The 17029-nt window shown below is 42.3% G+C and overlaps 1 protein-coding gene across 1 annotated transcript in view; it reads left to right on the top strand.

Annotated features, from left to right (window-relative positions):
* LOC124788010 (serine/threonine-protein kinase RIO1) overlaps positions 1 to 17029 on the top strand; it is a 125819-nt gene that overhangs the window by 69741 nt on the left and 39049 nt on the right. Inside the window, exon 7 of the mRNA XM_047255056.1 lies at positions 9698 to 9801. Coding sequence (XP_047111012.1) covers positions 9698 to 9801 — 104 coding nt within the window. The remainder of the gene's footprint in view (positions 1 to 9697; positions 9802 to 17029) is intronic.

Here is a 17029-nt window from a genome sequence, read left to right as displayed (position 1 = left end):
TGTTCTCCCATTCGTGGACACAACTAAGTTTCTAGGGCTCACGTTGGACAGGAAACTGTGTTGGTCTCCACATGTCTCTTATTTGGCGGCCCGTTGTACACGTTCCCTTAATGTCCTCAGAGTTCTTAGCGGTTCATCTTGGGGAGCGGATCGCACTGTCCTGCTTCGCTTGTATCGGTCCATAGTCCGATCGAAGCTGGATTATGAGAGCTTCGTCTACTCGTCCGCTCGGCCATCCCTCTTACGCCGGCTCAACTCCATCCACCATCGGGGGATACGTCTTGCGACCGGAGCCTTCTACACTAGTCCTGTCGAGAGTCTTTATGCTGAAGCTGCAGAGTTACCATTGACCTACCGGCGCGACGTACTGCTGTGTCGGTATGCCTGCCGGCTGTTGTCTATGCCCGACCACCCCACTTACCAGTCCTTCTTCGCCGATTCTCTTGACCGTCAGTACGGGTTGTATGTGTCTGCCCTGCTGCCCCCCGGAGTCCGCTTCCGTCGCCTGCTTCGACAATTGGATTTTGCCCTCCCTACCACCTTCAGAGAGGGTGAGAGCCCGACACCACCTTGGCTCCAGGCTCCGGTTCATATTTATCTCGACCTCAGCTCACTCCCGAAGGAGGGTACTCCGGCTGCAGTGTATTGCTCACGGTTTGTCGAACTTCGTGCTCGCCTTGCTGGTCACACCTTTATTTACACCGATGGCTCCAAAACTGACGATGGTGTCGGCTGTGCCTTTGTCGTCGGGGCCGCCACCTTTAAATACCGGCTCCTCGACCAATGTTCCAGCTTTACGGCCGAGCTTTTTGCTCTCCATCAGGCCGTTCAGTATGCCCGCCGCCACCGCCATTCATCGTACGTACTCTGCTCTGACTCACTCAGTGCTCTTCAGAGCCTTGGAGCTCCCTATCCGGTCCATCCCTTGATTCAACGGATACAGCAGTCCCTCCATTCTTTCGCTGATAATGGTGGTTCTGTCAGCTTTCTGTGGGTTCCCGGACATGTAGGAGTGCCTGGGAATGAGGCTGCGGATGCTGCAGCCAAGGCTGCAGTTCTCCTGCCTCGGCCAGCCTCCCATTGTGTCCCGTCATCTGACGTTCGTGGGGAAGTATGTAAGAGGCTTGTGTCGTTGTGGTGGGATGCTTGGTCATCCCTCCAAGGAAACAAGCTCCGGGCAGTAAAACCGCTTCCAACTGTATGGACAACATCCTCCCGACCATCTCGGCGCGAGCAGGTCCTTCTGACCAGGTTGCGGATTGGGCATTGCCGGTTTAGCCACCGCTACCTGCTCTCTGGTGACCCAGCCCCGCAGTGCCCTTGTGGTCAGGCATTAACGGTGCGCCATGTTTTATTGTCATGTCCCCGTTTTAGTCAATTTCGTGTTGTCCTGTCCCTGTCATCTACTTTACCGGATGTTTTAGCTGATGACGCTCGAGCTGCTGCTCGTATTCTGCGTTTTATAACTTTAACTGGCTTGTCCAAAGACATTTAACCTTTTTACTTATTTTATCTGCATCTCTGTCAGGTCCTTCTGGTGTCCCCCCATCCCCTTGAGTTGTAACAGATTCCATGTGCTCTAACAACAGTGACTGGGCGCTAATGACCTCAGCAGTTGAGCGCCCTTAAACCCAACCAAAAAAAAAAAAAAAATATCGGTAATGCTGGAATTCAGTATGGTGTTGGCTCACCCTTAACCTTGATAACAGCTTCCACTCTCGCAGGCATACGTTCAATCAAGTGCTGGAAGGTTTCTTGGGGAATGGCAGCCCAATCATAAGGGAGGGCTGCACTGAGGAGAGGTATCAATTTCGATCGATGAGGCCTGGCATGAAGTCAACGTTCCAAAACATCCCAAAGATGTTCTACAGGATTCAGCTCAGGACTCTGTGCAAGCCAGTCCATTACAGGGGTGTTATTGTCTTGTAACCCCTCTGCCACTGGCTGTGCATTATGAACAGGTGCTCGATCGTGTTGAAAGAGGGAAACCGTCATCCCCCAAATTGCTCTTCAACAGTGGGAAGCAAGGAGGTGTTTAAAACATCAATGTAGGCCTGTGCAGTGATAGTGCCATGAAAAACAACAAGTGGTGCAAGCCCCCTCCACGAAAAACACGACCACACCGTAACACCACTGCCTTCAAATTTCACTGTTGGCACTACACATGCCGACAGATGAAGTTCACCAGGTATTCACCATACCCACACCCTGCCATCGGATCGCCACATTGTGTACCACGATTCGTCACTCTAAGCAATGTTTTTCCATTGTTCAGTCGTCCAGTGGTTATGCTCCTTACACCAAGCAAGGTGTTGTTTGGCATTTACCGGCATGATGTCTGGCTTATGAGCAGCCGCTAGACCATAAAATCCAAGTTTTCGCACTTCCTGCTTAACTGTCATAGTACTTGCAGTGGATCCTGATGCAATTTTCAAACCCTGTGTGATGGTCTGGATAGATGTCTGGTCAACAGAAGACAACGGCCTGTACGCTTTTGTGCTGTAAATGTCCCTTCACGTTTCCACTTCACTATCACATTGGAAAGAGTGGACCTAGGGATGCTTTGGAGTGTGGAAATCTCATGTACAGATGTAAGACACTAGTGGCGCCCAATCACCTGACCACGTTCGAAGTCCGCGAGATCTGCGGAGCACCCCATTCTGTTCTATCATGATGTCTATGACTACTGAGGTTGCTGACATGGAGTACCTGGCAGTAGGTGGCAGCACAGTGCACCTAATATTAAAACATGTTTTTGGGGGTATCTGGATACGTTTGATCACATAGTGTACCATAAGAGATAACCAGGGACGAGGGCATTGGTAGAATCTCGATGTCCAATCCCTCAACAGGTGGAACTGTGCTGACCATGAAGGTGCCATCCACTTGGGTGGGGTGCCATGGACACCTGTGGTGAAGGATGTGAAGGTGTTGGGCCCACGATTTGTGAGTGACCATTGGCAGTGAAGCACTGCAAGAAGGCCCGCTAACAGTACTGGAAGGGAAAGGGGGGGGGGGGGGGGTAGACCCTGGAGGAGAGAAAAGGAGGCAGTGACATCGACATAGATACCCCATGAGGCTCATAAAAGTGCTGAGGTCAAATGCAGCAGTGGCAGATCCGCAGGCCTTTCCTTGTTGTAAAAACATAGCTGGTTGTGATGGCACACCACCATGGCATCACTGGTGTGCACTTTACCGAGGCAGCAGCCTCAGCATCTGTGAACCGTGTTCTTAATCCACTTTGATTGGTGGCCAAACCCGTGAGCCCCTGGCGCGGAGCCAGGAGTGAGCTGCGACAGGGGCTGCACCGATGTCTGTTGGTCGGGCGACATAAGATGATGACAGAGGGTGTCTGGCTGGCAGCCATGGAATAATATCTTGGCTGGACTCTGATCCCCGCTGGCATAAACCTGTAGGAACTCAAGATGCATGTCGAGGCATTGTGCATGGAAGAGTTCATGGAGTACTTATTCGTTAGAATCTTGCCATTATATTGGGTGTGGAAAGGAGGAGCAGTTATGTGATGAACGCCGTGACAGACACAGAAATCTTGGGAGGCCTGAGACACAAACAGTTGATCATTATTCAACACAGGCTTATAATGCAATCCTTCAATAGAAACAATTTTAGAGAGGGCATGAATGAAAGCCGCAACTTATGTTGAAGGACAGCAGATAACATGTGAAAATTCAGGGGAAAGCATGAACAGTCAACAGCCAGTAATAATTGAGGAAGGGTCCTGCAAAATGAACGTGTACATGTTCCTATGAGCATTGTGGTACAGGCCATGGAGAAAGCACCACTTGCAGCACCGCCTGTTGGGTAGCACCATGAGAGCAGGCTGCAGTAAGATGTACAATCTCATTGTTGATGCTGGGCCAGCAAATGTGCTGATGGGTCAGTAACTTGTTACGTGAGTCCCCCTAATGACCATGATATAGGGGTTGAAGCACATCTCTCCATAGGGCAACCGGGATCACAGACAGAATATCTCTAGCTAAGAGAAGAACATAATCATATACTGAAAGATGATGACGGGGCAAAATAGTTACACAAAGGATCAGAAGCTCTGCCCCAAGCCTGTCTGGTCAGCAGTAATTAACAAGGTGAACAACCTGATGTGGAACTGGATCAGTAGCGACCGCAGCTGCAATCAGAAGCCTGTACTATGTAACCCTTCCACTGTACATTGCATCTCAACATGTAACTGACACAAAGTAGTTCATCCTCATCAAAAGTAGAATCCAGCCCCATCAGAAGCCAGGACAGCGTATCAGCATTGGCATGCTGCATGGTTGGCCTAAAATGTATTTCATAGCTGTAGTGAGAGACTAACAAGGCCCAATGGTGGAAGCAATTTGCTGCTCTATGGGGCAATGGAGCAGAAGGATTAAACAAAAAAAACCAAGGACTTGTAGTCAGTAATCAGGTGGAACTTAGATGCAAACAAGAACATATGAACCTTTCTGAATGTGTAGCCAACAGCAAGCACTTCCTTTTCAACTTGAGAGTAGCACTGCTGAACAGAGTTGCAAGCTATCGGGCGTTTGGAACCATTATCATATTGATGTGCGAGAATGGTCCCAATTCCTTACTGAGAGGCATCTGCAGCCAAAACTAGATAATGGCCAGCATGGAAAGTAGCCAAACAAGGAACAGAATGTAATTTAGATTTTATAAGAAAGAACAAGCATTCGCAGGCTAGTGTCAACTGAAGACGAACATTCTTGTGGGCAATGCGTGAAGGGGTGGATCAAGATTGCCACGCCCAGAATAAATTTGTGATGGTAAGCAAATTTACTTGAAATTGCTTGGAGTTCTTTGACATTTGCAGGGCAAGGCAGAGCTGTTACTGCAGTGACATGATGATGATGATGTAAAGGTTTAACACCATTTCGAGAAACTTCAAACCCAAAATACAAAATAGATGGCTGAAAAAAGTGGGACTTCGCCAAGTTGCATTTCAACCCTGAAGTATGTAAGGCTGTGAACAAGGTGCATAAATTCTCTTCCATGGATGCACCCATCACAATAATGACATAGAGGTAGTTGATGCACCCTTGAATGGACATCATCAATTGTTTCAAAAAGTTTGAAAAATCGCTGGGGCACTAGCCACACCAAGTGGGAGGCACTGATATTGGTACAACTTGAAGGACCTCTTAATCGCAAGGTACAATCTAGAATTTTCATCCAGCGGAACCTGTAAATAGGCTTCAGGTAAATCAGTTTTAGAGAAAAACTGGACCCAGACGAGTCTAACCAATAACTCACTAGTGTAATAGGCTGTGTACCCCTGATGACATCAGCCTCTTCAATTTTAGTATCACTTGATTACGCAAAGCCATTGGAACAGGGTGCACACAGAAGAAAAAGTACAGCCACACCAAGGGTTTCAGGGTAGTGTGGGCCACAAAATTACTGGCACAAATTATCCCATCCAAGAAGAGATATGAACTCACAGCACAGAGAAGCTAATTGCTGGGAAAGAACCTGGTCAGAAATAAGTTGCACTGCATCTGAAATCCCCCCCCCCCCCTTCCCCCCGAACCATGGACCTTGCCGTTGGTGGGGAGGCTTGCGTGCCTCAACAATACAGATAGCCGTACTGTAGGTGCAACCACAACGGAGGGGGTATCTGTTGAGAGGCCAGACAAATGTGTGGTTCCTGAAGAGGGGCAGCAGCCTTTTCAGTAGTTGCAGGGACAACAATCTGGATGATTGACTGATCTGGCCTTGTAACACTAACCAATCCTTGCTGTTCTGGTACTGCAAATGGCTGAAAGCAAGGGGAAACTACAGCCGTAGTTTTTCCCAAGGGCATGCAGCTTTACTGTATGATTAAATGATGATGGCGTCCTCTTGGGTAAAATATTCCGGGGGTAAAATAGTCCCCCATTCAGATCTCCGGGCGGGGACTACTCAAGAGGACGTCGTTATCAGGGGAAAGAAAACTGGCGTTCTACGGATCGGAGCGTGAAATGTCAGATCCCTTAATTGGGCAGGTACGTTAGAAAATTTAAAAAGGGAAAAGGGTAGGTTAAAGTTATAGTGGGAATTAGTGAAGTTCGGTGGCAGGATGAACAAGACTTTTGGTCAGGCGAGTACAGGGTTATAAATGCAAAATCAAATAGGGGTAATGCAGGAGTAGGTTTAATAATGAATAGGAAAATAGGAATCCGGGTAAGCTACTACAAACAGCATAGAGAACGTATTATTGTGGCCAAGATAGACACGAAGCCCACGCCTACTACACTAGTACAAGTTTATATGCCAACTAGCTCTGCAGATGACAAAGAAATTGAAGAAATGTATGATGAGTTAAAAGAAATTATTCAGATAGTGAAGGGAGACGAAAATTTAATAGTCATGGGTGACTGGAATTTGATAGTAGGAAAAGGAAGAGAAGGAAACGTAGGAGGTGAATATGGATTGGGGCTAAGAAATGAAAGAGGAAGCCGCCTGGTAGAATTTTGCGCAGAGCATAACTTAATCATAGCGAACACTTGGTTTAAGAATCATGAAAGAAGGCTGTATACATGGAAGAAGCCTGGAGATACTGACAGGTTTCAGATAGATTATATAATGGTAAGACAGAGATTTAGGAACCAGGTTTTAAATTGTAAGACATTTCCAGGGGCAGATGTGGACTCTGACCACAATCTATTGATTATGAACTGTAGATTAAAACTGAAGAAACTGCAAAAAGGTGGGAATTCAAGGAGATGGGACCTGGATAAACTGAAAGAACCAGAGGTTGTACAGAGTTTCAGGGAGAGCATAAGGGAACAATTGACAGGAATGGGGGAAAGAAATACACTAGAAGAAGAATGGGTACCTTTGAGGAATGAAATAGTGAAGGCAGCAAAGGATCAAATAGGTAAAAAGAGGAGAGCTAGTAGAAACCCTTGGGTAACAGAAGAAATATTGAATTTAATTGATGAAAGGAGAAAATATAAAAATGCAGTAAACGAAGCAGGCAAAAAGGAATACAAATGTCTCAAAAATGAGATCGGCAGGAAGTGCAAAACGGCTAAGCAGGGATGGCTAGAGGACAAATGTAAGCATGTAGACGCTTATCACACGAGGGGTAAGATAGATACTGCCTACAGGAAAATTAAAGAAACCTTTGAAGAAAGGAGAACCACTTGCATGAATATCAAGTGCTTTGATGGCAACCCAGTTCTAAGCAAAGAAGGGAAAGCTGGAAGGTGGAAGGAGTATATAGAGGGTCTATACAAGGGTGATGTACTTGAGGACAATATGGAAATGGAAGAGGATGTAGATGTAGATGAAATGGGAGACATTATACTGCGTTAAGAGTTTGACAGAGCACTGAAAGACGTAAGCCGAGACAAGGCCCGCGGAATAGACAAAATTCCATTAGAACTGCTGACAGCCTCGGGAGAGCCAGTCCTGACAAAAACTCTACCATCTGGTGAGCAAGATGTATGAGAAGAATATAATAATTCCAATCCCAAAGAAAGCAGGTGTTGACAGGTGTGAAAATTACGGAACTATCAGTGTAATAAGTCACAGCTGCAAATACTAATGCAAATTCTTTACAGACGAATGGAAAAACTGATAGAAGCCAACCTCGGGGAAGATCAGTTTGGATTCCGTAGAAATGTTGGAACACGTGAGACAATACTGACCCTACGACTTATCTTAGAGGAAAGATTAAGGAAAGGCAAAGCTACATTTCTAGCATTTGTAGACTTAGAGAAAGCTTTTGACAATGTTGATTGGAATGCTCTCTTTCAAATTCTGAAGGTGGCAGGGGTAAAATACAGGGAGCAAAAGGCTATTTACAATTTGATGGCAGTTATAAGAGTCGAGGGGCATGAAAGGGAAGCAGTGGTTGGGAAGGGAGTGAGACAGGGTTGTGGCCTCTCCCCAATGTTATTCAATCTGTATATTGAGCAAACAGTAAAGGAAACAAAACAAAAATTTGGAGTAGGTGTTAAAATCCATGGAGAAGATATAAAAAATCTGAGGATCGCAGATGACATTGTAATTCTGTCAGAGAGAGCAAAGGACTTGGAAGAGCAGTTGAACGGAATGGACAGTGTCTTGAAAGGAGGGTATAAGATGAACAACAACAAAAGTAAAACGAGGATAATGGAATGTAGTCGAACTAAGTCGGGTGATGCTGAGGGAATTAGATTAGGAAATGAGGCACTTAAAGTAGTACAGAAGTTTAGTTTTTTGGTGAGCAAAGTTACTGATGATGGTCGAAGTAGAGAGGATATAAAATGTAGGCTGGCAATGGCAAGGAAAGTGTTTCTGAAGAAGAGAAATTGGTTAACATCGAGTACAGATTTAAATGTCAGGAAGTCGTTTCTGAAAGTATTTGTATGGAGTGCATCCATGTATGGAAGTGAAACGTGGATGATATATAGTTTAGACAAGAAGAAAATAGAAGCTTTCGAAATGTGGTGCTACAGAAGAATGCTTAAGATTAGATGGGTAGATCACATAACTAATGAGGAGGTATTGAATAGAATTGGGGAGAAAAGTAGCTTGTGGCACAACTTGACTAGAAGAAGGGATCGGTTGGTAGGACATGTTCTGAGACATTGAGGGATCACAAATTTAGTATTGGAGGGCAACGTGAAGGGTAAAAATCGTAGAGGGAGACCAAGAGATGAATATACTAAGCAGATACAGAAGGATGTAGGCTGCAGTAGGTACTGGGAGATGAAGAAGCTTGCACAGGATAGAATAGCATGGAGAGCTGCATGAAACCAGTCTCAGGACTGAAGACCACAACAACAACAGCATCCGAAATGGAAAACCAAAAGCATTGATAAAAAAATCCAGATTGAACAAATTTGCTGTGCCATCATCGTCCACTACCAAAAAAGTCAAAGAGCGAACTGTAGATTTATACATAGTGGTTGCCATAAATTGCCCCAAAATTGGAAAATGCTGATCAAACGCCAAGTAACCGGAGACATTACCAGAGATCCTGGAGGGCTGCCGTGTGTGCTGCCCCCCCCCCCCCCCCTTTCGCTCCACCCCTTGACAATCCGCTCCGAACAGGAGTCACACGGTGATATCACACCAAGCTTTAATCTGATCCCCAGCAGCATGAGAAACCTTGAAAGTGTGAGCGGTATTTAACACGTCAACCAAAAAGGATTCTCACACTGCAGTGCATGTTGATGCATCTCCATGTTAGGAGCCAACCAAATGATGGTGTCGCAGACTGTAGAATCACTATAATGATGAGCATTGGCAGGAAACTGACATTTGTCTGAGTCTGTGGAGTCTGGCTGCTAGGGCTGTGTATGATAATGATAGAACTCGACATGAACTGCAATGATATGTGCATTTACGGTAGTAAATTGACGAAAAACAGATACAAACAGTTGCTGACTATTATGATGAACACAATACAAGAGTGACTGCCAGGTGCATTGCACTTATAAACAGGAAGACTCCAGTGGATGGCATGGTAGATACCATGGCATGTGCACAAGTTACAGGTGGCCTCTGGTGCTGAACAGAATTGAAGAGTGCATGATTGTTGATGATTGTTGTATTTGAAAGTTTAGACACAGGTATTATGGCTATGTATAATGCACTATTATCTTTCATAACTTGGCAAAGTGGTCATGCGAGTACTGAAGCTTGTTAAAATCCCGAAATGTCAGAGTATAACTCTCTTCACCAGATTTTTGTTTATTTACAGGTATCACGAGGGTCAAATTTATGTGATAGATGTGTCTCAGTCAGTAGAACATGACCATCCTCATGCATTGGAATTCTTAAGGAAAGACTGTACAAATATCTCAGGTATGGAATTTAGTTTTATTATTCCACAAGCTGTCCTTTTTTCTTGTGGTGATATGATGAAAACGAAATTGTCACTCACATCTTCAGAGAGTCTAGTCTGTTCAGAAATTTGACTTTGTCTTATTGATATGCCTTTATATGAACATTTAAATAGTCAGAAAAAGATTTCTTAGAACATTTGTACAAGGAAGAGTATAGTTATGTCACATTTGAAGCATCTGAGCAAGTGAGGAAAACATTATAATCGCAAAGTGTAATGTGCAGGGATCACAACAGCAGCAAAACAGAAAATATTTGAATAAAACTAAAAGGACAGGATGAAATTTTGGCCTGAGGTAGAGATTGCATTCATGTCAATGAACTTTTGTTGTTTTGGTTCTTGTCATATTAATATAACTCAAGTGTTGCCTTGAGCTGCAAATGGAAATGTAAGCTGCAAATGGAAATGTAAGTTTCATGGATCTGCATGTCTTAAACTTTTATTTCAGAAACTGTTCTAGGGAGTTAAGAGATTAAGCTCAGTAAGTTGGCTCAGTAAGTGATAAACAGACTATGTAGTCAGTCACCACCACCACCAGCGGCGATGACAAGACAGCCCTTTATGAGCATTGCTCTTCTGTAGAGGATTATTCCATTCTTTGCTGTTTAGTGTTAAACTCTTCCAATTCTGAATTCCGATTTTCCTTAGGTCCTTTCTGGCACTTTTCTCTCACCTTAACTCTGGTTTTCCAGCTCTCCTGGTTCTTTCAGGGACTCCACTGAATATCTATTGATCATTCTGTTGTTAGCTCTCAGTACCTGTCCTGTCCATTCCCGCCTTCTAATCTTAATGTAGGTGACAGTGTCTCATTCATTATATAGATTCTGTAATTCATAGTTGAATTTCCTCCCCCAGATACTAGTTTCGTCCACTGATCCAATAATTTGTCACAAAATCTTTCAGATGTGTTGATTTCTCTTCACTGAATTTCGTTAATGTACATGTTTCAGACCATATTTTAGTGCAAGCATTACGAAAACTTTGTATCATAACTTCAGTTTTCTCGAACAGTGGGTTAGATTTCAGATGTTTCCTGATGGCATGGTAGCACTTGTTGGTGGACAACATTAATTTATTAATTTTGGATTTCAGAGCTGAAACTTCAGGAACAGTTTTTCTGATAGAAGTGAAATTACACGTGAAATCAAACTGATAAGAAGATGAATGGAGGCTCATTAGGATAGTCTTTCTTAGTTATGGGTATATACTTAGTTCTTCCTCCAGTTATCTATAGGTTCATCTTTCTAGCAACTCTTTCAAGACTTGGAAAACCTTCTTTTGTTGCTCTTGCTGTTCCTGAAATTCTTTCAGTATCATCTACATATGGTTAGTACAAGATAGTCCTGTGTATTGACTCATGCATCTCACATAACCTTTTTCCATGGCAATATTAAACAGAAGGCAGAATAATGCATCTGCTTGTGTTACTCCATCTTTTTGTAGTGACAGCACATGATAACAGATTCTATATTTTAACTTGACTCCAGGTGTTGTTCATAGTAGCTTTCTCTAAGGCAATCAGTTTATTGGGAACCATTGCTGTCTACAGCACTCTTCCATCGATACTGTCATAGGCTGATTTGAAGTCTATAAGAAGGTGATGTGTATCAGTCCAAAATTCTTTTCACTTTCTTCTATTTGCTGTGTCTTGAAGAGCTCATCAGTAATAGATTTTCCCTCATGAAATCCACATTGACAGTCACCAGCTACATTTTCAGCATAGGGTACAAGCCTACTAAAGAGGATGCTGCAGAATATTTTATGTGCTGTAGATAATAGACAAATCCCCTATAGTTGGAGCATGCCACGATACCACATTTCCTGTGTAACGGACATATGATACCTATGTTCCATTATTGGGGATATTTTCATTTACCCAAATTGTAATTATAAACTACTGGAAATGTTTAACAAGTTTGTTTCTTGCATTTTTACATTATGCTTGTATTAGATTCATCTCTGAGGCCTTATTATTATTCAGCTTTTTGATGGCTGCGTCCACTTCCCCAACAGTTGGTACTGGTCTCTATGTTTCTGACTTGTATTTATAGAGGGTAAGATTCTTTGGTTCTCAGCTAAATGCTCATTCAGCAGTTAAAGTTGTTAATCACATCTTTTACATATTGCTTCATCACTATTCAAAACTGAACCATCTGTACTTCTATATAAATGTGTCTTAGACTGGAAATCCTTTTGGATCTTATTTAACTTACTCCTCATTCATTCCTTTCAGCTGTTTCATTTCTTTCTTTTCTTGCTCTCTCTTTTTCTATTAGTGCAACTTTACTCTTCTCTTCTCTTCTCACTGTTCTATAATCTCCACAGATCTTTGGGTATGGTTTACCTGTTGTGTTCTCTTGTAGACCTCATATTTAATTGCTGTTAGTAATGTACACTATCCATCATACAAGCCACTGTGTATGGCCTTCATCAACAGTTTTTGTAATGCTGGCTTTTAGGTTCTTGCATATTTCTTAGATACACTCACTGTAGGGTAAGTGGATGAGGTCTCACTTTAGTTGGTCAGAAAGTCTTTGAGCAGCCTCAGGCTCCTTGAGTGAATCAATATGGAATTTACTTGCATGAAATCCATATACATACCTCGCATTAGATATTCAACTTCCGATTGTTGCTATTCTGATGTAATGGTTAGAGTCAACATTAGTACTGTTACAACACCTTGCATCCGTTGTTGAACAGACATTGTGCATATTGGGAGATAGTCAGTTTGGTTAAAAGTATTTCAGTCTGGATATTTCTGGGTCATTTTATGTATATCTTTGTGGTTAAAATTTTTTCTGTGCACTACCATATTTGTGGAGGAAACAAATTGTACAAACTTGCTCCTATTGTCATTTGGGTAATCATGTAGATTTATTTTCCAATACTAGGCTGTTTAACATTAATATCTCCAAAGATTATCCTGTAGTCTCCTTTACAATATCCATTGTATACTTTGTCTAACTCATCATTAAAAGGAATTTTCTCCTCTACATGTATAACTGTGCAGTAGAAATCATGGTCCTACTCCCTCAGCCACTGGCACAAGTCTTGTCTCCAGTCAAAATTTTCACCATTGTTATTACACACCATATGTTAACTCATTTAATTTCCTGATTCATATCAAGGCATCAGAGTGCCTGTTATCGTAGGCAGTAAAATGTATTGTTACCCATGGAACAGTTCTGGAAAAAGGCTGTTTGTAGGCTCAGAGTCGCTGTTGACAGAAAAGCCACGTGCAATAAAATGCTGAGTAAAGGCTCTGTGTGAATGCTCATCACATTTTCCATCACAAACAGCATCATATTCCACTGTGAATGTATGCCCTTTACAAAAGCAATCAATAAAGTTCTCTACAAGAAATACCAATGAAAGAGTTCCACAGTGCATTAAATGCCATAAGCCCAAATTGTGCTATATTTCTATTTCACAACCACACACACTCTTGCATGGCAGTCATCAGTTTGCACTTGTGAAATTTTGGTGAAGTTAGTCTGAAATCATTTGTATGCAGGGAAGATGATGTATGTGACTACCTTTCTGCAATTATTTTTTTCGACACAGATATAGTAAATTCTGTAATTTGCAAGATAGGTTCGATAAAAAAATGAAGTGTTGCTGAAAAATATTAAGTCAGTGAGCTATACTGACAAAAAAATATTGCACAGAACAAATTAAATGTCTCATCATTGTAGTCATATTCCTTAAAACAATTAGGGTGTTGCCTGTTCCGAACTCACAGTGAGTCATTCTCCCCCCCCCTCCCCCTCCCCATCCCCCAAGGTCTTCCAGTATCTGTCTTCCCACTCAACTTATTATTATTTACATTTTCCGGGGAATCTGTAGCCTGAGATTCACATGATGTGCTCTCCCCTATCTTCATTATATTTTTGAATTTTTTGATTCATGTTGAAAATAATGCATTCTATTCTAATATCTTCGTTTATAATTGTATCTCTTATTGTGCAGCACTTTGTTGTTCATTGGGACCTCAGCTCTGGTGTTACATGTATCACTGTAGTAAATAATTTACAAATTGTACAAACTTATTGAAAGTATGTAGAGTAAAACAAAGTCTGTGTTACTGTTTGTGATAGCTGCTGTACATTGATTTTATCATGGTGTATTATAGATAGTCTGTAGCTTGTGGGAGAAAGTGTCTGCAGCTTGTCGTCTAGTAGCTAGTGTTGCTACCTCTGGATCACGGGGTCCTGGCTTTGATTCCCAGCTGGTTTGGGGTTTTTCTCTGCCCGGGGACTGGGTGTTTGTGTTGTCCTCATCATGGACTCTGTGTGTGTGTGTGTGTGTGTGTGTGTGTGTGTGTGTGTGTGTGTGTGTGTGAAGAGGGGGGGGGGGGGGGGGGGAGGGAAGGTTGGGCTGTGTATGGGCACTGATGACCGCACCGTTGAGCGCCCCACAAACCAATCATCATAATATAATAAAGAACAGATGTTATTTGCTCCTTTTAATTTCTTAACAATGTATGAATTATTAATTGGGAAACAAAACAAAAAGGTCTGTAATCAAGTGTTGACAACAAATTCCTTTTCAAGAATTGAGCTCTTATTATAATTTTACTTTCCATTTCCTTGCTCTGAGTGCAGAAAACTCATTGATAAAGTCATTGAAGTCAAATTTAGCAGCTGTATCATGGTCCATTGTCAAGGTAGCCGAATTTGACTGCTTCTCCAGTACACTGCATATTTTTCAGAATAAGATAGAGCTCTGGTAGGAAATTAAAATGGGATGAAATGATGTATTATTTGTGAGATAGGTTTCCCGTTTCACTTATTATTCTATCAAATATTTTGAATCAGTCTAGCTTAAACAACTTGACTCTAGTTCTCAGTTGGCAGAAATTGGCAAATATAGGAAGCTTTAAGACCCAGTGGCCAAACTTTGGGACCATACAGTGAAGCAACAGCAAAACTTCCATTGTTGAGGGAAGCTAGCTGTCGAGGCAGCAGCTGCATGAATTAAGTGCACTCTTGATGCACAACACAGTGTGATGCTTGTTCTGCCCCGCATTGCCCCCCTTCCCCCCCCCTCCCCCCCTCTGCCCACCCCTCTCCTGTGTGCCACCCCCTTCCCATTGTCATTCATCAACGAGAAATGCTGCAAACTGCAAATGGTGCCATCTCTCAGTACCGATCCATATAAAGAAGACTGTTTGCTAAAAGCATCTTTTAAGTTACTATATCAATGAAAATAATCAGTGTTTTAAAATGTAATGTAATTGGATAAATGAAAGATCTACTCACTGTTCTACCACCACCTTTACCTGCTCTGTAACTGGCAAAACATATTCTCAAAGGGAGAGCCACCTGTGAAATGACATACATTGTACACCAGCTGTTATGTAAACACTGCTCACCCTTTAACATCAGCATGGCTATGTTATGAGTTAGGATGAATAGACAGAGAATGTGTACGGGGAAAAAAAAACAATATTCTGTTGCAGAACATGCTCACGCTCTACTACATGCCAGTCATGACCTCGGTGCTTGTTTCACTACATGTGCCATCTGAATTCTTCCCTGGAGACAATTTTTCTGAACTTTGCTTTGGGTACTGGTGTTATAACATGTCCTTGGTTCTTGCCACCCATGAGGCCTTAATTTACATTAATTTTTTCAGTCTCGCCAATTGTTCACAGTAACTGTTCCTTTCTCCACTCCCTTTAGTTTTCTCTCTCATTTTCTGACTTGTCTATCACCCCCCCCCCCCCCCCCCCCCCCCCAAACAAATCCCCCTTCCCAACTCCCACCTCTACAACACATACAATGCACTTAGCGTTCTGCTCTCATTAACTTGTTTGGTGTTTTGGCAGTACTCCCTGTCATGCGCATTACCCTCTCTTCCACCTTTAAGCTCCCAGATTTTCAAATCTCATCCAGTGCAGTCCTCAAAACCAGCCTTTCTCTCTCATCTCTCCCTGGACCCAGGGTTCTGGGTGACTTTCCTGAACATTCCCCATCTCCGTAACCTCACCAGTCCTTTTCCTTCAGCCATCTTCCTTCCCCTTCAACACGTCTGCTAGGAGGAGGAGCCACTGGTTCCAAAAGCTTGCAAACTTAAATAACTTTAAGTGTGTTCTCCTGTCACCACTTGGTGAGATGAGTTTTTAGCCTATCCATTTACATTATACATTAATTCAGTGTGGAAGAGAAGCTACAGATCAAGTGGTTAGGTGCACATCAACCAAATACATTATTACACACACAACACAAAAAATATTTAGTTCGCTTCTGTACATACTTTATTATTAGCTTTAGTATTTGTTGGATTAGACATAAATTTGTAAGTGTATAATTACCATATTTACAATTTTTCTAGTGGTTCTGAAGCATTATGACACAATTGGAGGTTGTGTGAAACAGTTTGGAGCAGTTCCGTTATGAAGTTCATTGACTTGTGACCCGCATCCTACCAATGCAAATGAGCACCAGCCACTACTGTCATGGAAATAATTTTGTCATTTTTGTACCTTATCCCTACCAAAACCAGATCATTTTGGAATTCCAAGAAAGGCAATTTGAAACAACTGTAGTGATCTTAGCATAAAAGGGACATATACTGTTTGCAGACCTGTTTATCAAAAGGCAGCACAAGAGAGGATGACTTGCCATCAGTAATCTGGGAAATAATCATCCCTGTATTACTCAGAAAAGCATAAGCAGTTAAAATGTGAAAATGGTCACACAACTTCGTATAACCTGTTTCCAGTTTGTTAACTTCAATAGTATGAAGATGAATGAAAATAAAAATTGACAATTTGCTAGACAACTATTAGTTTGCTTCCAAAAATAGTTAAAGTTCTCTGGAATCAATTTGAACATAGAAGTTATGAGTGTTGTAATGAGACCTCCCCATCCCACTCTCCAATAACCTAAAATAGACTTAAATAAGGCTACTCTCACTCCCAATTCAGGTGTCATTCTGACTTACAGGATACTGAAATCAAGCATTGTGTTGTTATAATGTATATAATATCCTAGATTTAAGTAAACCTCTGTTATCAAGTACCTCATGTGGTCGGATGTAATATTACTGTTTAAGTATGCTACTTGTGCTAAACTAACATGGAATCATACTGCATATTGGTGTACTTTAAATATACATTGCAGTGATATATATGTGTTCGTGGGAGGGGTATTATTACAGTACAATATGTGAAACCTTATTAAA

The sequence above is a fragment of the Schistocerca piceifrons genome, chromosome 3 (genome assembly GCF_021461385.2).
Source record: "Schistocerca piceifrons isolate TAMUIC-IGC-003096 chromosome 3, iqSchPice1.1, whole genome shotgun sequence".
NCBI lineage: Eukaryota > Metazoa > Arthropoda > Insecta > Orthoptera > Acrididae > Schistocerca > Schistocerca piceifrons.
The sequence above is the reverse complement of the archived record's forward strand: the minus strand, read 5'-3'. Positions and strand labels throughout refer to the sequence as shown.